The sequence below is a fragment of the Camelus ferus genome, chromosome X (assembly GCF_009834535.1).
Source record: "Camelus ferus isolate YT-003-E chromosome X, BCGSAC_Cfer_1.0, whole genome shotgun sequence".
Classification (NCBI taxonomy): domain Eukaryota; kingdom Metazoa; phylum Chordata; class Mammalia; order Artiodactyla; family Camelidae; genus Camelus; species Camelus ferus.
Genome location: NC_045732.1, coordinates 14,316,230 through 14,343,397, shown reverse-complemented (window position 1 = coordinate 14,343,397; position 27,168 = coordinate 14,316,230). Strand labels below are relative to the sequence as shown.

The following is a 27,168-nucleotide window of genomic DNA, read 5'->3' as shown; positions in this document are numbered from 1 at the left end:
CTTGTGGAAGGAAGTAGAGACACTGAGTCAAAACAGGGTCTTTGCCTCTTTGGCACGTGGGTGTCTTGTGGGTGTGCCCTCTCTGGGGAAACAACCTCATGCTCTAACGCCACAGTGGGCACCTCACCTAGCTGGGCTGTGTGAATCCCCAGATCACAGCATGGGGCCCAAAGTTCACATCAGATGAGCGGTCACACAGAAATGATGACACAAGATGAAGTGAGATTCTTGGAAAATGCTACACAAACACATGAAAACACACAATTGCCTTTTCTCAAAAGAGCTTAGGAATAAGTAGATTTTGTTCTCTTGAAATTATGAAGGAGAGAATTGCATCTGGGAACAGGAACAGAAAGCAATTCAACAAGAAAGGGAGATGTTATAAAGAACCTACTGGAAATGAAAAATGTCACTGAAATTTTTAAAAATTAGACAGTAGGATAAACACCAGATTAATAAGCATAACTTCTTTAAGAATGACCAGAGAGATTTCTGCTTCTGACTTATGCATTTTTAAGTGTTAAATAAAAGTGATTCTTTATCTGAATATACCTTTCTAAATCTAAAAGTGAGGAAAGTAGAAAGAGTAAACATTTTCAGAAGTAAATTTCACAGCATAATGAACTATTTTCAGCTTTATGAAATGGTTAATTTCCAAAGTTCCCCTCATATTCTTTCCAAATCCTTTTAGTCACATAGCATTACAAATCCTAAGTCTGTTTTCTTTTCCATCAGATTTCCTTTCCATATCTTCACCATATCTGTGGAATTGGCTCTATGTTAAAACACCGTTGCCCTAATCCTTTGGCCTCTCATGCCGCCCTGATCTTCATGTGTGGCATCACGTATGACACATTCCCTGCCCGTGGAGTGCACCTCCCCATGTTTGCCTCCACCTCTGTTCCATCTTCCTAAGAAATCACTCTTGGTCACCATCCTTCCAGCCTCCGAGAAAAGACAGTGTCCTCTTGGAAGCCTTCTCCAGGCAGCCCAACTCTCCCCTTTCTCTTGTTCACAGCATCTCTCTCTCCCAGTTGTAGAGTTGTCGCCTTGCAGGCAGGGAGTAGATCTTTCTATTTTTGTTTCTCTCTCAGAGTCTGGCATGTAGTAGAATCTCCAGAAATACTTGTATGGATGGATGAATAAATGAATGAATGATATAAATGAAGAGCATACATAATGAGAAGCAATGGAGAACTCTTAAGGCATCTTACTCAGAACAGAGGGTTATTGTGGTTGAAAATAGGATGTCTAATCATTGTGGGGAACTTTAAATTGGATATTCTAAAGGAATAGGAAATAATTCTAGATTCTTAAGAAGAATAGTGATATGAAAAATGTAACATTCAAGGAAATTTGATCTGGCATTGATAGGTTGACAGGCAAAGAATAGAACCATGTATGATGTAACGTACAGTGAATGAATAAATATGTATTACAAAGCTATCTTATAAATGCCTATTAATGGCCATAGAGTTAGCATTAGTGGACAATTCAGATCTTCCTCTGGGACTGACCTCAGCCTTCTCATAAGATGGTAAATCCTAAAAGTCCAATAGCATTGATTTGATGTGGGAATATATTCCTTTTATTATTGCCATTTCTGATTCAGCTAAAGGAATTAGACATCCAATTTCCTCTTTTCTCCCTAGTTCACAACCTGATATTAACCTACGAGTAATTATTCAGTTCAGTATGCCTGAGTTAGTGCAGGAAGCAGGAACAAAAAGAATGAAATTTGAACATTTCTAAAATGTTCTTTTAAATGTGACTTTTAAAAATCCATTTCAAGTCTATACATACTTGAAATGGCATAGATTTCATTGAGATTTCTAAAAAATGTATCCGTTTTCCTGAGCATGAGGAATTTTGTGTATACTAAAGTATTAAAAGAATGCAGAATAATATTTTCCTCTCTTTCTTTTTGAACAGCAAAACTTAGAGAGTAACCTCACCAACCTTATTAAGAGGAACACGGAACTGGAGACCCTTTTGGCTAAACTCATCCAAACGTGCCAACATGTTGAGGTGAGTATCTCTGGATGGTATTTTTCACATGAAAACTGCTAGATCACGGTTTTTATACCCTCTCCTATATATTTCTAAAATGGGTATCTTCTTAAAATTAGATGGTTTGCAGAAGCCAGATAGCTAAGATGGATGAAATTGGAAGGTACTAGTACCTCAGAGCATCTCTCCCCATCCAGTGCTTTGTCTGCCCACACGCTCATCACAGCTCTCCCTGATCCAGCTTTCCTTAGCATTTCTAATACTGTAGATTTTAATCACCCTCCCTGTGTGTCTCTGTGTCTGTGTCCAAATCTCCTTCTTCCAAGGACACCAGTCATTGGATTAGGCTCCACTCTACTCCAGTGTGAACTCACTTGAACATGAGTACATCTGCAAAGACCCCATTTCCAAATAAGATCATATTTGCAGATACTGGGAGTTAGGACTTTGGACACACTTTTTGGGGGGGATACAATTCAACCTGCTACTGGGGTGTATTAAATACATCTTGGTTGTCAGATGGGTTTCCATGAAATTGACCACAATTGCAGTGTGTTGGGATTAAGCCAAGAGTGTGCAGGCAGCAGTGACAGCAAGGTCAAGTTGCAGAACCCAGATCTTTCCAACCCTGCGCTTAGAACAGATTCACTTCTGGCAGTGATCTTTCCAGGGAACATTTGGAGACTTGCTGATTAAACAACATTGTAAATAATAGCGAACAAGCATAATGTTTTCATTATTATAGGGTAAAGTGACTATGTATTACAGAATTAAGTGGATGAACAAAAAACTGATCCATGTGCTGTATTTTATTTTTATGATGTGGTGGCATTTGATGTTTAGGACAATAAGAAAGAATTATTTCTCTTCAGGTAAAAAAAAATTACCTGTGTTTTATGGGGAAATCTTAGAAATGCTTTATGGAGTGGGTGATTATTTCATTCAATTTCAGCTAGTTACTTCTTAAAGCGTTAGTGTCTGGTTTCCATTATTGCCTGCAGTGATTTCAGAACAATTGTCTTGCTCCTAATGCGACATTAGTATGGCTTGAACTTACAAAATGCTGTTCATCCTAACATGTAAAATTACATTCTATAATGTTCAGTAATTTCAAATGATAGATGTGTCATTCAAGAAATGTACAGGCAGATTTTATTTTTATCTCAAAAAATTCGGTATTTAGTTGAGATAGAGGCTTTTTTAAAAAGCAGTTACTGAATTGATTGTAGCAGACTTTTGGATAGACACACATGCCATTAGAAGTTATTCTAGACAAAGAGTAAAGAATATTTATTCCATTTACTGTTATTTCTGGATAAATCCTTCGGAATGAAAAGAAATGTTTGTGCATGAATAAATGTGATATCTGGGAAATTTATTGTAGACAAAAATGAAAGAAAATTATAAGCAGACAGATAATGATGCCAACAGTACCTATTTTTACACGTGTTCACTTATTCAGTTATTAATTTTCTCAAAGTATAATTTTCAAAAATTGAGCATCTCAATCTCATATAATAATCACATGAGCCTGCACTGAAGATTTATTTAATCTTTGATGAAGGTTCCTGCAAGATGATAAAGCTGGCTTAAAGGAGGGTATCAAACTGATACATACAAACATAGGGGGAAGGGATGGGAGGGTGAAAAGAATGCTAGAACAAGATAGCTACCAGCTACTGTATATAAAATAGATAAACAACAAGGTCCTACTGTAGAGCACAGGGAACTACATTCAATACCTTGTAATGGCCTATAATGAAAAAGAATATGAAAAGAAAATGGCCTATATATAAATAAATGAATCATTATCCTGTACACCGGAAAATAACACAACATTGTAAATCGACCATAATTCAATAAAAAATAAATTTTAAAAAATAAAAATAAGATAGCTAGGTTAGATGCAAAAGTGGTTAGTGACCTAAGAGGCAATCAAATTGTGACATTTGGGCAAAATAACTTGCATGTCATCAGCTTTTTCTAACTTAACATTTAACTTTGCAGAGACAAAGCCCTATTCAGTAATAAATAGAAAGTCAAACTCTGTTATATCGCAGGCTGGAGAGTCAGGTGACCCTTCCTGAGGATGGCTTGTTGGAGTATGCTCTGTATGACACCGAAAAGGCTCACAGTCCTTCTTTTTCTTTTCTTTTTCTTTTTCTTTTTCTTTTTTTTTTTTTTTTTTTTTTTGCCTTATTTCCAAGTTTTGGATAATTTAGCTTAACACGACTTTCTGCTCTTCCTGTTCTGGGCACTGTTGATCTGTGAGCTGTGGTCACAGATTTCTGGGTGAGGGTGTACATTTTTGCCTGCAGTCAGTTACTTTGGTTTGTTAAATGGTCACGCTCGTTTGTTCATTCCACTAGTGCATGTGGAGCATCCACTGTGTGTGTGTTGCCCTGGGCTAGGTGCCAAGGACCCTACCCGCATGGAACTTACTGTCTTGACTAAGACGAAAGAGCAGCTACGATACAATACAAAACAGAAAACGAATCGCCGCAAGAGAGGTGTGAATTATATACCTTGGCATTGCAGAGAAGTGAGAAATTTCTTCAAGCTGGGGGCTGCGGGAGGTAGCACACAACCTGAGCCTGCCTTCGAGGGTATGTAACACTGGGGCCTGCGGAGAGACTGGAGAGACACTGCTTACAGGGCAAACTAAGGCATGGGGATGGAGAGATGAAGAGTGTATGTACACAAAGCCAGGAGTTCACTCTGTAGGAGCGGGAGGTGTGTGAGGGTGGATAAGGAGGAACTGGCTTTGGGGAGAGCTTGGTGGACTTCAGTATTGCAGCTGAGTTTGAATTTTATTTGCTCTTGAAGATTTAGTGAGGGCTCGAGGAACATGAAGTCCTGTGTAATTTTCCCAATTACAACTGGCACTCCTAACTCTTTTCAGGAAATGATATTTTTGGTTATTGGAAAAATAGGATGGATATCCTGATGCAAAACAATTGCACATCCAAGGGAAAATGTCACAGCGCTAGTGAGCTCCAAAAAAGGTAGTGTGATTTGTTAGGCACCAGCATGACAGTCTTTTAAATCAGCGCAGTGGAAAAGAATTTCCTGGTTCACATCCTAGGTTCCTAGACTGTATTCTTCCTTTTCCTCTTCCTGAAGCTGTCCTTGTGTTCGGAATGAGCATTCCGAGGGAAAATAATCCTCATGCCAGCTGGAGCTAAAAACACTCAAAGCGCAGAGGCAACTCTCAATTGTTGTAAATTAAATCAATGAATTCCCACCAAATCCTGAGGAAATGCCACATCCTTCTAAGTCCACACCTCCTTCCTGGGATTCACTTCTGCTTTTCTTTAGAATGAAAAGAGTTTGAAGGGCTCCCCCCTCATCCTCATTGTTTTCATGACTTGTTTTTTAAATGAGAGTCAGCAAGTAAATTGGCTTTTCGATAGTAAGTACCAAATCTTTTCAGAGCTAGAGAACGGAGGGTATAAGGCCAAGGCAGTTTAGGACTGAGGGATAGAGGCATAGAAGGGGCAGGATCAGGTAGACTCCCAAGAAGTGTTTGTGTAATTTGGTGGCTGGGATTCTAAAAACTAGTGGGGTTTAGCCACAGAGTTTTGTTTTCTTCAGCAGAAGGATGCAGTAGAAAATTGCCTTGGGAGGAGTATGGAGTTAGTGATGGGATACCGGAGAAGCCCGTGAAAAGTGATGAAAATTTGGGTCATCTGCAGAACTTCACCTTTCTAGGTCAGATCTGGACTATGTCTCTTCATCATCTCGTCCCCCTCCCCATTTCCTTTTAAAAATCAAAGGATTTGGTTCAGCTAAGCAAATGCTTTGAATCACTGATACAAATCATATTATCCACACATTCTGAGAATCAAGGTCCTTCACAGTGAATACAACACCTGGACACACAAGAGGACTCATTTTGGGAACTATAGGTGACCAGTGACTAAATCCACAGTGAGATGGTAGAGAGAAACAGCGAAAGGGAGACTCATTGCCATAGCAGTTTGGAGAAGACAAAGCCTCACTGACCTCGCCATCCTTGCCCAAGCTCATCCTAGCACGGCACTCTCTAAGCCAGCGTCCTGTCAGAATCCTGGCTTTAGCTCCTTTGGCTTATCTTGCCTTGTTTATAATCACGTTTTTGTGTCCTTTTGCCATTGTTTTCACACTAAGTTTTTAAACTATTTTTTTCTTTTATTGTAATTGGAAGTTTGCTTTCTTTTTGGCTTTCCAGTAAAGATTTTCCAGCACAAGGTGACATGTTGAGTGACAAGCTTCTTGTGGGTAAATTGTCATTTATCATTTGAATTTTGCTCAGATGTTGGGCCCTGTGAGTTGAGAGAGAAGAAGGTGAGCTGTTATGTATGGTAGCTTAAGAAATGGTAAAAATTGATTTGGGAAAACAGATGAGGGTCTGTAAAATACTTTTTCAGCCATTCACCAAGCCCTAAAAGCATTCAAATGTATAAACTTTGAAATAAGGGAAAAAATGGCTGGGTCAATAAGAAAGAGAAGCCTTTATGTTTAGTTTTGTTGTATAGTTTTATGTGAAAGCATTCTCCCTCTATGAAAACCTTGGCAATTGCTTTTTCTGGAGCCATTGGCTGAGGCTGGCTTGTTGGGGTATGCTCTGTATAACACTGAAAGGGCTCACGGTCTGGTTTTTGGGGGGTTTTTGTTGTTGTTGTTGTTGTTTTGCCTTATTTCCAAGTTTTGGATAATTTAGCTTAACACGACTTTCTGCTCTTCCTGTTCTGGGCACTGTTGATCTGTGAGCTGTGGTCACAGATTTCTGGGTGAGGGTGTACATTTTTGCCTGCAGTCAGTTACTTTGGTTTGTTAAATGGTCACACTCGTTTGTTCATTCCACTAGTGCATGTGGAGCATCCACTGTGTGTGTGTTGCCCTGGGCTAGGTGCCACACCAAATGCGCTGTGTGTATCCTGGGGACACGTGTCTGATCTTGGATGACGTGTATCCAGCTAGGGGCCAACTTGAATGTCGAAAGTCATAATGCATTGTCACTGCAGATAAGGGTTAGATTTCGACTCCATACAAGCACTTGGGAGAATGTTCTCAAAGTATATTTAGAGTCAAATTCTGGAACCACATCAGGCAACCCACAGTTATTCATGGCTCTTCATGTAAACAGTTCTGGAATGAGGATACTGTGATAGTGCAAATATGAAGGCATTTAGAAACTGGATTATGACAAGCCACTGTGGTAAAGACTGGACTCCTAAGTTCAAGTCTTAAGATTCTCAGGACAAAGGAGAAAAGAAACTGTTGGGCTACATGGAACTTCGTCTTCTCTGGGGGAGATTCATTTTTTGACTACTGCATGTGTTTAATGGCTTTGTATCCAGTTTCCTTCCTCTAGTTTGCTAAAATTGATAATTCATGACGCAAATTTAGCTTTTCTCAGTGGAGATTAAATTTGATTATCTTTAAGGTAGTATAGAACACATGCTTGAATGTCTCCACTTAGATTCAGTACTTTTGCCTTTAAAAAAATTGACTCATAAAAGGCATTGGATTGTGGTACCTTCTTAGGTATATTCATGGGGAGTAATGGGAAGACATCAGTAGAAAGTCTTCCAGTGTTTGGAATAAGAGATTAATCTTATGAATGAATGAATATAAGGCTTAGTTAGTTTGATATTACTTTCAAAATACCATTCTCAAGTTTCAACTTTGAAACTTTTTTTAAAAAACATCCAAACCTTTTGTCATCTACAATATTTCCAGCTTGGATGGAATGCATTATTGTGTCATATTCAGAACCCTACCAGGTGGCTTGGATCGTTGCATGATCCACATGTACATGCCTCTGAAGACAGTCCCTCTGACACGCTAGAAATTAGTACTGCAGATTTCCAAGGCTAATACTTAGATGTGAAATAATCAGCCTTAATTGGGGGGCTGAATGAGCAGTAGGAATGAAGAGGGAAGACATTCATGTACTGACCTGTCTCAATGTAGTTTCTCCCCAGAGAATAGAGGAATTCTTTATACCGTCTCCCCTGCCCTCTTCCACACACAACCTTCTTGCCTTGAAATATTTAAATACTGCATGAGAGCAGCAGGGATATTTCTGGCATGACATAAAGAATAATAAGAACAGGTTGTGACAGATTTAAGAAATGGCTATTATACTTAGTTCTAAGCTTTCACATGAAGTTTCAGGGTATTTTTTAAATTTCTTTTTATTGAAGTAGAGTTGATTTACAATGTTATGTTAATTTCTGGTGTACAGCATAGTGATTCAGGTATACAGATATATTCCTTATCATATTTTTCATTATAGGTAATTACAGGATACTGGATATAGTTCCCTGTGCTCTACAGTAGAAACTTGTTGTTTATCTATTTCATATATAGTTGTTAGTACCTACAAATCCTGAGCTCCCAATTTATCCCTTCACACCCCCTTCCCCCCAGTAACCATAAATTTGTTTTCTATATCTGTGAGCCTGTCTCTGTTTTGTAAGTAAGCTCGTTTGTCCTTTTTTTTCTTTTTAGAGTCCCCAAATGAATGATATTATGTGGTATTTTTCTCTCTTTCTGGCTTACTTCAGTTAGTATGATGACCTCCAGGTCCAACCATGTTGCTGCAAGTGGCATTATTTTATTCTTTTTTATGGCTGAATAGTATTCGTGTGTGTGTATGTGTGTACCACAACTTCTTTATCCAGTCCTCTGTTGATGGACATTTAGGTTGCTTCCATGTCTTGGCTGTTGTAAATAGTTTAACTTTCACATGAGATGGTGCTGTTGGATGGATCCAGGTGGGAGAGTCAGAGGTGTGAGAGGAATGATGCCAGATGAGAGGGTAGAAGATTGGGTCCCATTATTGCTCCTGTGCATGACTTTTAGAGATAAACATGATCCTAAGCATCAGTCCCTCATTTTGTTACTGAACCAATCTCTTTTGTTTCTGGGTCTTCATACCTAGTTTAAATTATTTCTTCAGTGTAAAATTGCTTTTTATGATAATCAAGCTGAAATTATCTCTGATATTATATAAGATAATTACAGATTATGAAGGAAACAGGACACATTATCTTTTACCTTCATTCGATTGACTTCTGTTTTTGATTGCTAAATGCCTTCGGAAAACTGAAGAGCTTTGTTCTAATTTTGAAATTCCCAGCAAAATAGTTGAGTCATGCATATAAAATGTTTGTTAACAAGAGTGCAATTGTAGCACTAGTTATTTTTGTTTGAAACTGAAATATGAAATTTTAAATTCAGCTATTTAAAAAGCCTGAGGCTACCACTGAATGTAAAGGGCTTTCAGTGAAAAGTAACACAAATAAAGATTTTTACAACCAAGTGAGGTAACTTCCCGGCCTAGGAATTTATGATAGAGCCTTTACTGTGCTTTTAAAACTATTTTTCACTAGATATAACATCAGGTTCATATATATGAGGTGATGAAAACACTCAGAGTAGCCTATTTCTCTGAGTAGGCAAGCTCAGTATTGGGCTTTGGTAAGTTCAAGGACACCTTCCATCTATTTACATAGGTGGAAGATGGTGCCCCTCCACTCTTGGAGCTGTTAGAAGGAGCTGATGACTGTATCACGTGGTTCCAGTCCCACATCGAGGTATAGCTTGTAGTGTAGGGAAAACAAAAGTGGGAGGACTTCTGCAGATCTACACGAAAAACAATAATGACCACTTGACCAACTCCTGCTACCACTTCCTGATTTAATTATCCCAGTGGCCCTTTGAGGTTAGTGTCATTCAGGTGATCACAGAAATGTGACTTAAAGCCAGACATAACAAGGATCAGCCAGTCAAGAAATGGAGTGAATCCAAACGAGTGGTAAAGCAGCTGAAGTGGTTACCAAACTTTAGCTACCCAAACCAGGTGGTAGAGTTGAAAGGCATGATTAAAAATTCTCAGGGGGAATTCTCATGACCAGAAACAATCTCATCTGCTGGGGAATTGGAAACCCTGTCTGACCCACAATAGTGAAGGCCCAATGAGTATATATCTGTGGTACCAGTAGAACCAGTGAGCCTTCAGATCTTTTGAGTTAGTCTCAAATCATTGACCATTAATCCTTGACCTGGTAAGCTCAGCTTCTTTGAGCTGACCAGTTTACTTCTTTCAGTTAATAAAGTTCTTTTTTCCCTCCTCCCCTAGAAGTTTGAGAATTGTTTTTTAAAAAATGAAAATCTAAATAATAGCCACAGAATCAATATTTTGTGTTACAGTTTAGGACTAAAACATATGTTTGTATTTTAAGGGTTTGTAGCATTTAAGAGAATATGACATGTTACAGAAATTGGACAGGTTGGCTTTGAGATTCCTGTCTGAAACATGTCATTTATTTTAGACCTCTGATTTTAAGTTGAAAGCATAAAATCATTTGTTTCCAGCCAGTATTAGAATATTCAGTCGAACTTGAGTTTCACTACATTTGTAAGTTTATTAGATTTCTAAGAGCTACTTAAGGACTTGGGAAGATTTACCTTGGTAGGGTTTTAATTTTGTCCTGTTAGGCATTTAAGGTACTTAAAAAGTAAATTGAATATGTTACAGTTATAAACGCAATTTGAAATGTTACAGGAATTTGGTGATGAAAATCTGAACAATGATTACCTGTGAGGTGAGAACTGACTAGAAGAGGGGCTTGAGGGTACTTTCTGGGGTGATAGAAATATTTTATATCTTGATTTAAGCTATTGGTCTTGTTGATTATCACGATCTATTGAATTGTCTCTTGAGATTGATACATTTCTGTATGTAAGTTTTACCTCAATTTTTAAAATATGCACAAAAACTTAATCAACTAATTTATAGATGGAATTGATTGTTTAATGGAGTTGAGTCTGTTCAACTTGAGGTAAACATTGATTCAGGGATTCCCTGAGAGTGATTATTCTTGGTTTTGTAAAATTTCTTGAATTTATGAATAGAATGAGTTTCATAATTTGAACATAAAAACGTAAGGAAAACTCTATAGTGATTTACTGATACAGATGCAGTCCTTGGGCACAAATCCTCACCATCTTTTAAGTGCGTATCTCTTCCCTCTCCTAGTTGGCTGGACTCCTTGAGAAGCAGGATAGTATCTTTCTTTTCCTTAGAAAATGACCAGATAGCCACTTTGAATCAACTTGAGGGAAACACTTCTAAACACTTCCACAGATAAGGGTGGCAAGTCAACCTAGGTCCAAAGATGGCTTATAGGGTGACACTTTTGATATCAGACTCTTTTTTTCTAATTGAAGAAATATCAGATTCCCTTTATCCTCAAACACACACACACACAAAACACAACCTCAAATAATCAGCAACTGACAGACATCTGAATTCTATGGTCTTTCCTCTTCTCTTTGAAACCAGATTAGATTCACTTTTCACCGTCCTTTTGGCAAAGCCCATCTTGTACAGTGACAGTGCTCTCCAGTTTCCCTCCCGTCACCCCTCCTACTGACTTAATAACTTTCACCACCACAGTTTCAGGAGAAAACCCTAGGAAAGTAAGCATGGATAGCTTCAGACTGAGATGATGCAGACCCACTAGGTGAAAGATACAAAGGAAATCAGTTAGAAGAAGGTGAGGTCTGGGAAAGACCACACACCCTCCACCCCCACCACAGTTAAGCCTCCCAATTCACTGTTCAGTTGAAATATGATGGAAGCACATAGATAATTTTAAATTTCCAAGTAACCACATTTTTAAAACAGGAAAAACAAATAGGTAAAATTAATTTTACTACACAATTTCTTTGACCCGTTATAGTCAAAACGTCAACATGTAATCAATACAAGAGTGATTAACGTATGCGTTTCTTCCTCCCAGCACACCTCCACTCCCACTAGCCACATTTCAAGTGCTCAAAAACCGCAAGTGGCTAGTGGCTGCCATATTTGGACCCCACGGCTGTAGAACTTCTGTAGCTGGCGGTTTAGCAGTTAATTATGTGTGCAGTTGGCATGTTTGCTGTCTGTCTTCTAGTGAAGTCATTCTAGAGGACAAACTTCTGTTTCTGGTGTGGGGTTTTGCACCGCGTGGGCACTCAGCACATCTGTAGGATTGCTTTGTGTGTCATCCTCGTACACCATCATGTCCTCCTCCTCCATGGAGGGATAAGAGCATCCTCAGTTCCTCTCGCTTTTGTTCCTTAGCTACTAAGACGATTGCAAAGATCTCCAGAAACCAGGAGCTTTCGCAATGTATACTTTGAGGGGAGAGAGAAGTAAAAACTTGCAGCTGAGAAGCAGGGACTGCATCAGAAGTTGAGTTTGCTGGCAGAATCCGCATAAGCACTGAATTAAGATTTGTGTGGTTCTCAGTTTTATAGTTTGCCATGGGAGAGTGTTGGTTTGTTTATCTGGGGTCCAAAATGTTTCTTCTTTTAGCATGTTATCTGAAAAGGATGATGGCAGAGAGATGATCTCCTAAAGGAAGGCGGTTCTTTCGTATCTCTGACATAGCCTTGATCTGAGGTTAACAAAAGAACAGCTGCCTGGGCGAGCAATGCCCTCAAGTGTGCAGATAGAGAGAGCACGCGCGTGCTAACCTAGAAGTCGAGCTCTGGCTACTTAAACAAAGCATTGCTTTAATTTTTGCAGAAGAAAGTATTTTTTTTTCCTGCTGTTTTTCATGAAATGGCCTTAAAGAATCCCTCTTATTTGTGGTCTCGAAAAAATCATAACTATGCCCATGAGGTCCGCCTTTAAGTGTTCTATTAAACAATAAGAAGGCTTTGTTCTTGGTAATAAAATGAAAGCAAGCAGTGTTTCCATTACCTGGCAGGATGCCGCCTCCTCTCCACCCCCTGATCCTGACAATATCAACAGAGCATTCTGTTTCCCAGGTAGGGAGGTGAGGAGGCCACATCTGTCAGGTTTGTATATAGAAATGCAGTTGACCTTTCAGATAATGGAGGGAGGGAGGGAGAGAGAGAAGCACTTTGTGTAATCCCTAACTCAAGTGTTTACAATTCCATTTTACTGCAGAAAATGACATATTGTGGCTTAAAGCTGTAAAGCCAATAATAATTTCACAATGAGTTGAAATGGGGGGATGGAGGGATAAATTGGGAGTGGGGGATTTGCAGATACTAACTACTATATATAAAATCGATAAAACAACAAGGTCTCCTGTAGAGCACAGGGAACTATGTTCAACATCTTGTAATAGCCTAGAATGAAAAAAATATGAAAAGAAATATATATGCGTGTGTGTGTGTAACTATAGTATAGAATCACTATACTGTACACTAGAAATTAACACAACATTGCAAACCGACTCTGCTTCAATTTTTTTTAAAATGTTGAAATGATAGAAAAGGAAGGGTTCTCTAGATAAAGAAATACATATATTTTAGTCAGACTTGCTTGATTTCATGAGTTTTCTTTTCCAGGGAACTTGGTGTCCTCATGCTCAGAGGTAGATCCGTTTATGGTCAGTTGTAACTGGAAGTCTGTAGGTATATTGTGGCCCCAGAGTCAGGACTGACCAAGCTGAGGACAGAAAGCCCTGTCATATCAAACTTTCTCTCGCTCTGCCATTTGCCATAAGTCATTGGAGACACAGAGCAAACTCAACAACTGTAACACCAGGGCTCTCTGATCCCCATTACAGCTTTTGTTTTTATTTAGATAGTGACAGTATTCATTATTGTGAAGACCAAATGCCAGCTAACACCACATTCAGTCCAATATCAGCATTGTATCCTTGATGCAGGGTATCTGTTTGCATCTTTGTATATTTTGTGGACATGCTTTCAGGGAACTTAGGTTTTGGAGATTAGTTATTCAGCATTATAAGCTCCAAGTATTTTTAAAATTCAGATGCACTTCACTGTTTTAAAGTTGTAATATTCATCCTTTTTAAGTGTACCATTCACTGTTTTTTTATTATATTCACAAAGTTGTTTAACCATCACTACTGTATGATTACAGAACATTCTTATAACCTCAGCTCTTAAGAAACATCCAGATCGTAGTCCCCTCTGCGCTCCTGTCTCGGACTGTCAGTGCCACATCCATCACCAGTCCTGTGTCCCCTGGCCTGAGAGCTTCCAGCTGCAAGAGACTAAGACTCTGCCTGGGGGCTTTTCCCACCCCACCCTTCTAGCTAATTCCAGAGGGGAGTAAATGCCCATCTCCCCCCTCCAGCAGCCTTCCACCAGCCACTGATGGGAGGTACCAGATAACTAGCGCTCTTCTTCGCCAGCAGCTGGAGTATTCTGCACTGTTTCCCAAAGTTACCTACTGGGATTAATCTCCATTTGTCCACAGTAGTCTTGGTAAAAGCGCACTTCACTGGTTTCATACCTTTCCCTGTCTTGCTTCCCCACATTCCTACTGGCATTTCCTAGCAACAACTTGTACTTCCATCCTAGTCTCATGTCCCGCTCTGAGGAGAACAGACCACAGACCTTTCTCTCAGATGGAATGATAGCACAGATCCCTTTCCTCCGGTGACCATAGCTCACATGTTCATTTTCTCTAAACTCTCCTTTGACTGTATTTGAACAAATGTGACTGTTAAATACTGAGCATCAAAGATATTTAAAAATCAGGCTAGCAGCTTCTGCTTATACGCTAGAGTGACAACGGCCAGGCAGGGTGTTTTGTAGATATCACTGGTGTATCAGAAAGCCAGAATAAAGCTTAACAATTTCCAGTTTTACCTCAAAGGGCAAGTCTAATCAGTGATATAATCAAATCTATTTCACTCACTGTCAGGAATACCAAAGAGCAGGGATCCAATCCTCGCTCTCCACCACTTTGCAGGACCGCAGATGACACCCACACTTGAGGAACTCAAGCCTGAATAGGAGTCCAACTTTGTGTTTTTCCAGTATATCACTATTCAGGAATCATGGCACAACATCTAAAAAGAATGCCACTTAATGAGAAATGACATGTAAGACTGAAAATGAGTAATGGAAGGTCATGGGAGAGAAGCTTCCTCTTTCCATTAGAAATGACTTCCCTTCCCTGAAAACCTATCACCTCCATCCTCCCCGGCACTCAACCATCCTCTTCTATAGTTATTTGTTTTTAGCTCTGACCACAACATCTCAAAGCTGCTTTTTTACGAAATACATTTGTTGAAAATCACTTAATAGAAACGTACCACTTACCAGAAACTTTATGAAAAAGACTTGATAGAGACAAGTACCCACAACAAGTTAACAGGTTTTTTTTCTTTTTCATTCTGTGTGCCCAACCCAAACGGAAGGGTGTAGAGCCTTTGCGTTATAAAATGTGTAATTAATAAGAGAAAGGAAGGGAGGAGTTTATTGTTTTTGAATGAATTATGAGCAACACCTTCCATTCTGCTGCTTCATTTTGGAACAGCTTTGAACAGAGTTACCATTAAACACATAAAGAAAAGTCAGTGGCATAAATGCCGAGAATGTAAGATTGAAGCCAGTTGAGTGTACTCTGAGAAAAGCATTGGGGAAGAGCAGCATTTGTCACAACTGTGACAGAAGCTGGCAGGACCTTATGGGCAAAGTACAAACCATACTGCAAGTATGTTTTCATTTTCAAATTGAAATTCTATGAATTCAGTCATTGGATCTATTCCTGCCTTAAAGGAAGAAAACTATTTAATTTATCAAGCACCTATTAAGTGCCAGACAGTTTACAGATATTTTCATTGAAAATATGCAAATAAGAAAGCATTCTCCCAGAAATTCAACATATTTTTCACACCTGCAATTCTTTGACTACAAAGTCCATGGTTTTTCCTTCTATGCTAGAGGTTAGCAAACTATAACCTTAGGGCCAAATCTGACTCGTCACCTATTTTTTTTTTAATTGAAGTATAGTTGATTTGCGGTGTTGTGTTAATTTCTGGTGTACAGCATAGTGATTCAGTTATACATATACATACATATATTCATTTTCATATTCTTTTTCATTATAGGTTATTACAAGATACTGAATATAGTTCCCTGTGCTATATACAGTAGGACCTTGTTGTTTATCTATTTTATATATAGGAGTTAGTATCTGCAAATCCCAAACTCCTAATTTATCCCCCCTACCCTTTCCCCTTTGGTAACCATTCGTTACCTGTTCTTGTAAATAGTTTTATTGGGACACAGCCACACCCATTTGATTACATATCATCAGTGGCTGCTTTCTTTCTACAACAGTGGCATTGAGTAGTTACAAGAGAGAGCATACGGTCCACATAGCTAAAATATTTGCTGTCTAGCCCTTTACAGTAAAGTTTCCCACTTCCTGCTCCACATCATGGAAGATGCTGCTCTGCTGCCCACCCGCCCTCCACCCCTCATTGCATCAAGAAGGATAAGGAATACTTTGGGGATTTGAAACTAACTCCAAAAATTCTGGAATTAGTCCTCATGTCATAGCTTCCAAAGCCATTGTTACAGTGGGTGGAAGTTTTGATTCAGGCTAGAAAGTCCCCAGGTAATTGGCACAGACCAGCTGGTCCTAGAACTTAAATTGTTGATTATGTATGGCCATTCCAGATAAACAAAACTTATTAACAATAGTGGTGGTTAACATTTATTGAGTAATTACTATCAGCCAAGCATTTGTCAGTGGCTTTCATATACTAATTCATTTAGTTCTCACCACAGTCCGCCCCAGCGTTTCTACCTCGACACTAGTGACGTGTGGGGCTGGATAATTCTCTTTTGTGGTGAGCGCTGTCCTGAGCACTGTACGATGTTTAGTTGGCAGCATCTCTTGCCTCTACCCACTAGATGCCAGTGGTACCCCCCCCCACCAGTTGTGACAACAGAAAATATCTCCAGACATTGCCACTGTCCCCTGCAGGAGCACCTGTTCTACCACTTAAAAGCTGGTGTTTTCTTCATCATGCAGATGAGGAACTTGAGAAGTGGACAATTTAAGCAGATGCCCAAGAACAGACAACTAGTAAGGAAGGAAGACCTGGCATTCATTTCCTGGAAGACTTCCCCAGGACCCGGAGTTCTGAACTCCTGCCTCCTCTCACCCATTGTTCACTCTAAATCATCGCACCTCACGTGACGATTTTGCTATACTGAAGAATGCACTGTATTAGCCACATCTTGGATGGGCGTGTCATGTGTGCTACTCTTGGGAGAAAAATTCCTTTGTGTGACGCTTCCAAGTGTCAGGCATTTAGAATAAGACTTTCATTGCTTCGCTCATCAGAGTGTGTTGCTGTTTTTAATAGCATCTTGCTTCCTCATCTAACATTCAAGCTTCATAATCTTAGAAACCTCAAGAAAAGAGGATTTATCATGAGGTTCCTGGGAGCTCTTTTTTGATCCCATAGCAGAAATATTGCAAAATCCCATCTGGATAGTTAGTCAATATGTAGAATTGGTCTCCTCTGGGCCAAATGACTTTCCACCACGTCCCTCTGCGGTCAGGGTCGGATTACGTACAGTTTCTATTCATGCCATCACTACTGTACTTCTCTCCCAGAGCATTTTATGAATGGATTCCACTTTTTTAGTTTTATTTTTTGAAAAGTCTTTCTTGGGCTTTGAAAAGTTTTGATCAAAAATGTTCAATATGAAATTAACATACTAAATAATAAAAAATTTTGTCCTGCTCTCTGGCTTCTCTTCCACAGACAGGGACCCTGGGGAACGTGGCCATTTTTTTTTTTTTTTTCTTTCTCATCGACTTGAGCTCAGTCTACAAATATTTGACTCTGGTGTGAGAGAATTTCAGGATGAAGATTACATGTAAACATATTAGATGAATTACAGTAACGCAGTCTGCCCTTTCTCAGTTCTCCTTGGCTTGATTGTATATACAAACTGAAGTATTAGAATCCCTTTCATTGTTCCTCCTGGCGGCTCTCTCGCTTCTGCCCCAGGCTCTGGAATGTTCGTTACAGCTGCCTTTGACATTAAAACCCAAAGCACTCTTACATCCTCCCACTCCTCTTCGCACCTGGTCAGCAGTCCGCAGCAGCGCGTAGAGCCCAGCGCACACAGGCTTCTCTGTGCCCTCGTCTCCCTGGCCCGATTGTCAGCTTCTCTGCTGCTCGGTGGTCTTTCCATTGCTCCAGTCCTGGGCAGATTGGAATTAACTCCTCCAGTGTTTTTCTTCTTTGAGCAAGATGGGATTGTTACGGATATGATAACATATAACGGTATGAAATAATAGTGTTATGAAAGTATAATAATGCATCCCTGTAAGTTTGGATGCGGACTCAAAATGACATATTCGTGGTAAGACACAAAAGTGCTGTTGAGTTTAAACAGTAGCAACAAGATCAATATCACATCAAATAAAAGAGTTTGGACCTTTCTCAAGGTCACCTTAATTTGAATCACAGTACAGCATTGCTTCTGCCAAGAGGACCAGTTCTAGGCAAACTTGGAAAGTAGACATTTGTCTTTATATCCTCAGTCTCACTGGTAGTGATTTCAGGAGACAGCAAGGTTTAGAGGCTTAAACTTAAGGGGTACCATTCTTGTGGAATTCAGAGTGAATGGTGGCCTCTGGAATTGTGCGATGCCAGCACCCCCCTTTCCCCGGCACCACCCTTTCCCCGGCACCCTGAAATAGTTTCCTTTCTCCGGCACATCGGGCCTCTCCTCTCCGAAGCTCACTTCAGTGTTTGCACTGGGTATGAATAAGAAGTGATCTATCAAGTCAGCGTATCCTTTTCACAAGAGGAATTTAAAGGTTTTACTCTGAAAATCTAGAGATTTCTAAAATGTGTATTAGTCTAATTTCACCTGTTAGAAGTGGCCCGATATTTTTCCCCTTTGACGTTTCCTAATGAGTTCCAGAAAACCATTTCTAAAGATGTTAAGGCCATACTTGTCCGAAATCCAGTGAGGTTTATGCTCAGCACTGAACATCTCCTTTGGCGGTTGAATTCAAGTCAAATGAAAAGAGTAAGTTTTTAGAAATACTTAGAAACTGTTTACAGACTGCTGAGGAACATTTCACGGACACATAGTCCAATTTCTAATTGTGTATGTAATTAAATCCCTTTAATGTTTATACATATGTGACAAGAACGAAATAATAAATTACCCATTTCACCTCACCCCTTCTGTGAAATGCTGTAACAGTATTATGCCATAAAACTTAGCAGGGGGACTTTTTACTGGGCATGGCTAACCAAGCACTCTGGAGAAAAGAGCCAACCCATTTGTGTTATCATGAACTCTTCTGGGGAATGAGTACATGTAACTGCATTTCTAGAAAGGACAGATAGACTGTGCACCCAGTTGCAACTTACACCGGGCTGTGGCTCTTTCTTGGTAGCAGATCCAAGCACTAATACAGCTGGGAGCCCTGTGCTGACTTAGCTCTCAGGATGAGAACAGAACATGAGTGCTGGCCTCCTCCACTTCTATTTGACTTTCTAACTGTTCTTTCATTGGCTGTAAAGGATCATAAAGTCAGAGTCTGTCAAAGAGAAGCCGCAAAATTGCCCTTGGAATAGGAGATGCAGTGGGTTAGCAACTCCCTATGATCAAGGCTCTGTTCTTCTGTCTTACTTGGGTAACTTCGCTTCCCATCCTCCCCTTTCTGCCCCCAAAATACTTAGGACAGTTGTGGGCACACTAGACAGTAGAGAAATACAATCCATTCTTGTTTTTCACGGAAGTTCTGTTGTGTAGAGTCCCCAGGAATACTGGCTAATACTGAACCCTTGCTCTTTGCACGCACACACATACTCACACACACACCCCTCACATGGATTATAATCTTAAATTGTAAAAATAAATCAGCCTGGTAGATTCTATTTTCTTTATTTTATAAACAAGAGAAGGAGGTTTGCACGTGTTCAGTGACTTGCCTAAGGTGGCTTCACTAAGAGATGCCACAGCTGGGGACTCAGTCCCCACCCACCTGGCCGCAGAGCCGCCACCTCTGGGCACTGCATCCTCTAGGTCTGTGAGAGCTGAGACAAGAAGGCGGAGGATGTCCTTGTTCAACCGCAGCTGGGTGCTGGCCGGGTGACTCAGATTTTTGTCCATGCTCTGAGCACATCTGCAAATAGATGTGCAAATGCCACAGGTATTAATGTGGAGGTCACCAGTGAATTTTAAAATGTTAGCGAGTAGGCAAATTTGCAAACACAGAATCTGCGAATAGTGAGGCTTCTCCATATCATTTGTGAGGAGGTCGCCTGTTAAAAGCAGCATCAGGAGTGCCTGCAAACACCCTTTCCACATCTCTTGGCTGATTCCTCTTCATCCCTCGAAAGACTTGTCAGAATTCCTGCCTGATCATGACCACTAAGGAAAAGGACCCTCCTCTCAGCCACCTTCTATCACATTATCCTCCATGATTTCCTTTATATGCTTGTCACGATCTGAAATCTTTATTTATTTCTCGGCTTCTTGAGCCTGTTCCCCTGCACTTACATGTTAAACTGTGTGATGATGGGAAAGTTGTCTCTCTTGGATCCCAAGGTATGTCCAGTACGTGGAATGCTGTCTGAGACACTGTGGGAGCTGAGTTGCTGTTGTTCGAATGAATAAACAAATGGAGAGGAGAATGGGTCAGCAGTTGTGTGTGGCTCTTTCAAAGCAAAGGCTGCGGGGCTTTCTAAGAACCGTCATGCCTGGAGCGTGTGTGACATCAGCTGCAGCAGCTCGCAGCCTCCAAAAGGTGTTTGTTAGGGCCTAAAAAAAGGTACGATCATAACTCCTGAAAGAAGAAACCAACTCTGAACTGAGATTGGATCTAACCTTAGAAGAATGGCTTTAGAGTATTTTGCAAAGAGATGAAGTTAATACTAAGGACTGGAAGATAATTATAGGGGGTTAGGGCCGAGGTGATGTATTTCAAGACCAACACAGAGGTGAGGTGAGAGTGACTCTGAGTTTCTCATCATGAGGGGCTGATGTGCTATTTACGCATGAGTGTGATTGAGATGAGGAAAAAAAAAGTAGCAGTGAGGAGCCTAGAATAGGAACAGGGTCCAATTTTCAGCTATATTTTGTCCTGAGATGTCAAGGGCTCTCTAGGATAAGTGCCCCATTTGCATGTGGTCCAGAGGTGGTTACAGCAGTCGCTGCCACTGGCCATCATCCCTAATATCTCTATTCGTCTTGCCTTTAGGTTAAGGACCAAGAAGGAGACTTAAGACACAAAGGTAGAAGTGGAGGTTGGTGAAAGAAGGTTTGGCGGTTGTTTCTTGACTCCTTAGTTTGGCCCTCCTCAGAGCACTTCTGTCAGCCTTAGTGGTTTCTGAATCAAAAGATGTGAATCAGAAATGAAAGCTGAAATCATAACCAGGAGCTGCCAGCTCCCAGACGAGAGCTGGGAGCTAGGAACATCTGAGCACACTGCAAGTAACCAATAAACCCTGCCGTATTTGAGTTAATAGCCCGTATAAGAAATGAAGTCCAATCAAATCATTTGCTTTTTTTTTTAAGTGACATATGAAACAGCCAAACTCTGGAAAACTTCTTTGTAGTGGAAGGATTTTAGAAATAGAGGAGAGCATTCAACTCCTTTTATTGTACCTTTTGGAACAGAAGTAGGCTAAAGTTCGAAAAATTTGGAAGCTTCATCAAAGTGGAAAAAGAGATTCAACTTTCCTGGTTTCTCCAAGACAAGTCAACTCTGTCTTCTTTGAAAGATCTAAAGAAAATACTTGGCCTGAAATTAACAGATCATGTTCCCAAATTTCTGGAAATTTATATTTTGGGATGATGGTGGCTGTGGTATCAGCTTTCTCCAAACATATTTTGGTTCAACAGAGTAGAGTTCAGTCTACTTTTTTTTTTTTTTTTTTTGTAAAACATACCTATTCGTCATAAATATCAAATAGTCAGAATTTGGATTGAATTGAACCCCATATCATGATGGCAACTGAGACACTTTGCCTACGATAGAGTAACCTAAATCCCAATGATTTTGAGAGTGAAGTGGATCCCAGACTCAGTTGTAATCTGTTAACAAAACTACTTCTGGGTGCAGACAGTACCATCTCTGGTTTGTCTCTGGCTTCATAATGTCCTTTTTTTTCTCATGTATTATTTCATGTATTTACCACCACAATCCCACATGGCTGGGAGAGTGGAGAGTATTCACCTCATTTTACAAAATAGGAAAATGTAGAAATGGAGATACTCCTTGACTTTCTCGGTAGCATCCTATGCGCAGAGCTGGTATTCCACGCCTCATTTTGTGGCACCTCCTTTAGAATTTCTAGTGGGGCCTCCTCCAGTTTAGTCAGAACCAGAATATCTTCAAGCGCAGAATATGGTGGCAACAACATCAAAGCCTGAGGACCTCACAGATGGTCAGCTGATTTCTGACAAAGTGCTAAGACAGTTCATAGGAGGAAAGAATAATCTTTTCAATGGTACTTTGACAACTGGATAGCCATAAATATAAGGGTGAAGTTGGACCCCTGATTCTTACTGTACACAAAACTTAATTCAAAATGGCTCGGAGACATGAATGTGAGAGGGAAACAGGCATGAAGCTTCATGAGCTTGGACTGGGTTTCTTAGCTCTGACACCAAAAGTGACGCTAGAAGAAGAGATAAATTAGACTTCATCATAATGTAAAACTTTGGTGCTTCAAAAATCATCAAGAAAATGAAAAGACAGCCTACCAAATAGGAGAAAATATTTGCAAATCACCTATCTCATGAAGGACTTGTATCCAGAATGTATAAAGAAATCATGCCATTCAATTGTGTAAGACAGATGGCCCAGTTACAAAATGAGCAGAGGATCTGAAGAGTCACATATACAAATCAGGTACACAAATGGCCGATAAGCACATGAAAAAGTGCTCAGCATCATTAGTCATCAAGGAAATGCAAATCAAAACCACAATGAGATACCACTCCACACCCATTAGGATGAATTTAAAAAAAAACAGACAGTATTATGTGTTGACAAGGATGTGGAGAAGTTGGAAGCCTCACAGACTTCTTGTTAGAATATAAACTGATGCAGCCCCTTTGGAAAACAGTTTGGTAGTTCCTCAGAAAGTTAAACACAGAGTCGACATGTGACCCAGCAACTCTACTCTTGTACTCCAGAAGAGTGAATACATATGTACACAGAAAAATTTACACATAAATGTTCATATAGTAGCCAAAAAATAGAAACAACCCAAATGTCCATCTACTAGAGAACGGATAAACAGAATGTGGTATATCACTAAAATGGAATATTACCTGGCATAAAGAGGAATAAAGTACTGATACATACTACAATACGGAGGAATCTTGAAAACATCATGCTAGGTGAAATAAGCCAGACCCAAAGGCTCATATATTGTTTGATTCCATTTCTATGAAACGTCCAGAACAGGCAAACCCATAAAGAGAGAGAACATAGACTAGTGGTCCCCTAAGCCTTGAAATGGGGTGGGTAGTGAGAATGTGGAGTTACTGAAAGTGGCTGTGGAAATTCTTTGGGGGATATGGAAAATTTCCTCAGATTAGATTGTGATGATGATTATAGAACTCTGAATACACTAAACCCCACAAAACTCTACACTTTATTTTTTATTTATTTATATTTATCATAGTATAGTCAGTTTACAATGTTGTGTCAGTTTCTGGTGTACAGCATCATGTTTCAGCCATACACATGTACATACAATATTCCTTTTCATATTTTTTTTATTATAGATTACTACAAGATACTGAATATAGTTCCCTGTGCTGTACAGAAGAAACATGTTGTTTATCTATTCTGTGTATACTAATTAGTATCTGCACATCTTGAACTCCCATTTTATCCCTTTCCACCTCCTTTCCCTCCTGGTAACCATGAGTTTGTTTTCTATGTCTGTGAGTCTCTTTCTGTTTTGTAAATAAGTTCATTTGTGTCTTTTTTTTTTTTTTTAAGATTCCACATATAAGTGATATCATATGGTATTTTTCTTTCTCTTTCTGGCTTATTTCACTTAGAAGGACGATCTCCAGGTCCATCCATATTGCTGCCAGTGGCATAATTTTATTCTTTTTTATTAATGTTAGTGGACATTTAGGTTGCTTCCATGTCTTGGCTGTTGTAAATAGTGCTGCTATGAACTTTGGGGTGCAGGTGTCTTTTCAAGTTAGAGTTCCCCCAGATAAATGCCCAGAAGTGGGGTTGCTGGGTCATATGGTAAGTCTATTTTTAGTGTTTTGAGGAATCTCCATACTGTTTTCCATAATGCCTGCACCAGACTACATTCCCACCAACAGCGTAGAAGGGTTCTCTTTTCTCCACAGCCTCTCCAGCATTTATCATTTATGGACTTTTGGATGATGGCCATTATGACTGGTGTGAAGTGATACCTCATTGTAGTTTTTTTGATTTGCATTTCTCTGATAAATAGCGATATTGAGCATTTTTTCATGTGCCTATTGGCCATTTGTATGTCTTCATTGGAGAATTGATTGTTTAGGTCTTCTGCCCATTTTTGGATTGGGTTCTTTGTTTTTTTATTGTTAAGTTGTCTGAGCTGTTTATATATTCTGGAAAGTAAGCTCTTATCTGTCACATCATTTGCAAATATTTTCTCCCATTCTGTAGGTTGTCTTTTTGTTTTGCTTATGGTTTCCTTTGCTTTGCAAAAGTCTTACAAGTTTAATTAGATCCCATTTGTTTATTTTTGCTTTTATTTCTGTTACCTGGGTAGACTGCCCTAGGAGAACATTGCTAAGATTTATGTCAGAAAATGTTCTGCCTATGCTTTCTTCTAGGAGGCTTTTAGTGTCTTGTCTTATATTTAAGTCTTTAGGCCATTTTGAGTTTATTTTTGTATATGGTGTGAGGGAGTGTTCTAACTTCATTGAGTTACATGCAGCTATCCAGTTTTTGCAACACCAGGTGCTGAAGAGACTGTCTCTTCCCCATTGTTTATTCTTGCCTCCTTTGTTGAGGATTAATTGACCATAAGTGTGTAGGTTTATTTCTGGGCTCTCAGTTCTGTTCCATTGATCCATGTGTCTTGTCTTTTTGCCAGTACCATACTGTTTTGATTACTGTAGCTCTGTAGTATTGTCTGAAGTCTGGGAGGGTTATTCCTTCAGCTTCATTATTTTTCTTCAGTATTGCTTTGGCAATTCTGGGTCTTTTGTGATTCCATATAAATTTTAGGATTATTTGTTCTAGTTCTGTGAAAAATGTCCTGGGTAACCTGATGGGGATCGCATTACATCTGTAGATTGCTTTGGGTACTATGACCTTTTTAACAATGTTAATTCTTTCAGTCCAAGAGCATAGGATATCTTTCCATTTCTTTAAATCATCTTTAATTCCCTTAATCAGTGTTTTGTAGTTCTCTGTGTGTAAGTCTTTCACCTCCTTGGTCAGATTTATTCCTAAGTATTTTGTTTTTTTGCATGTGATTTTAAAATGGGTTGTTTCTTTACCTTCCTTTTCTGATATTTCATTGTTAGTTTAAAGAAATGCAACTGATTTCTGTAAAAACCGTGCACTTTAAATGGGTGAATTTTATGATATGTGAAGTACATTTCAATAGACTGTAAAAATAATGAACATCCTCCCCCTTAAATAGTTAAGACTTACTTTTGTATCTACACAGTCCTAGAAAACCAATAAACCCAATACCTGCATATTGAGTACTTGCAGTATATCGTGATAGCTACTTGCTTCATTACATTTTACCTTGTCTCTTCTTGGAAGGTTATTTTCACTATCCATTCATTTACCAAATATCTTTGAATGCCTGTTCTGTGCCAGATACGGCGCCAGGTGCTTGGAATAGATGCCTCATTTCATACAACAGCCAAATGTCCCTACCCTCATGGAGCTTGCATCCTGTTGGGTTTGCTGCGACTGTATGCTCAAGTACTCCTTAGCTGTTAGGACTCATTCTTGGGAGGTACCTTTCAAGTATAGGATGCTATTTTCCAGAAATTTTACTTTCTCCATCATATTGTGTCTGTAGTTTCAATATGATCCCATCCTTCTTACAGCTTGGTTGTAGTCAGTTGTTAAATTCAGTATGAGGTCAAAAGGCATGACAAGAAATTTCTGGAGAGTAGTAGAGTGTCAAGTAAATATTTCCATAGATAGCTCTACTGATCCTAGAAGCCTCAAGGGGAACTAGAAATGGTGACATAAAAGTAATGGGAAACAGACACACATTACTATATATAAAAGAGATAAACAACAAGGACCAGTAGGTAGCACAGGGAACTATGTTCAGTTTCTTGTCATAACATATTATGGAAAAGAATCTGAAAAGAAAATTATACATGTATGTATATAGTATAACTGTATATAGTATAGCTGAATCACTTTGCTGTACCCTTGAAACTAACATTTTAAATCAACTACACTTCAATAAATTTAAAAAAAAATTTTTTTAATTAAAAAAAAGTAATGGTAAGAGAAACTGAGCCAAGTGATTAAGTTCCTTGAGTTCTATGTTCTGTACTTGTCCATCAGTTCATTTTAAATTTTTTCTTTTGTTCATTAAACATTTAGCAATTATGCCTGGGTACTAATCTGACACAGGCATGATCTCATGGTTAGCTAGAAATGACCAGTGACCATCTTCTTCTCAATAAGAAGATATCTTGAGTAGTTTCTCTGCCATATCTTATTGACCAGGAATAAAACTTAAGGAATCCTGGCCTCTGGAAACAGGACATGATTTCTCTGAACAACCATCAATGAATTTTTATCCTGAACTCCTGACCCTGCTTTCCAGTTTATCTCATTCATAAAGGGTGAAATTACTGCAGTTAAATAATGTATCCCAAATCAAAAGAGTTTAATGAGTGGGCCATGTCTCCTTCCTGAGTTATGCTGGAGTAATCAATACTGTTGTCATTCTTTGTAACACTACAGCTTCTCCTGTGCTGTGTTAAAATGATAAAACTCATGTATGCTATCTCCAGTTCCCACAGCTCTCTGTAATTTCTGGGTTTCTGTTTGTGAATAAGCATTTCAGAATTGTCACGGTGTGGAGGAAATAGCATGTACAGAGTACTTCCCAAGCCTAGTTGCCAAACATGAGCTAATTGTCACCCTCCCTTACATACTATGAGTCTTCAAAACTTCAAATACAAGGCATTCTATAATGATCTACCTTTCCAGGAGAATGGCATGCTTTCATTGTAGAACCTTGGTCTTTCAGAAGTATACCAGAAATGAGATTTAAAATTATGTCATAAGATTAATAAAATATTCAACCATCCTCTTCCTGGTGAATGTTTTTATAGTGACTGAATACAAAGTTTATGCCTGTATATAAAAGA

At 39.3% G+C, this 27,168-nt stretch overlaps 1 protein-coding gene across 1 annotated transcript in view; it reads left to right on the top strand.

Annotated features, from left to right (window-relative positions):
- MID1 (midline 1) overlaps window positions 1-27,168 on the top strand; it is a 138,651-nt gene that overhangs the window by 85,918 nt on the left and 25,565 nt on the right. The window contains exon 3 of the mRNA XM_032475641.1: window positions 1,933-2,028. Coding sequence (XP_032331532.1) covers window positions 1,933-2,028 — 96 coding nt within the window. The remainder of the gene's footprint in view (window positions 1-1,932; window positions 2,029-27,168) is intronic.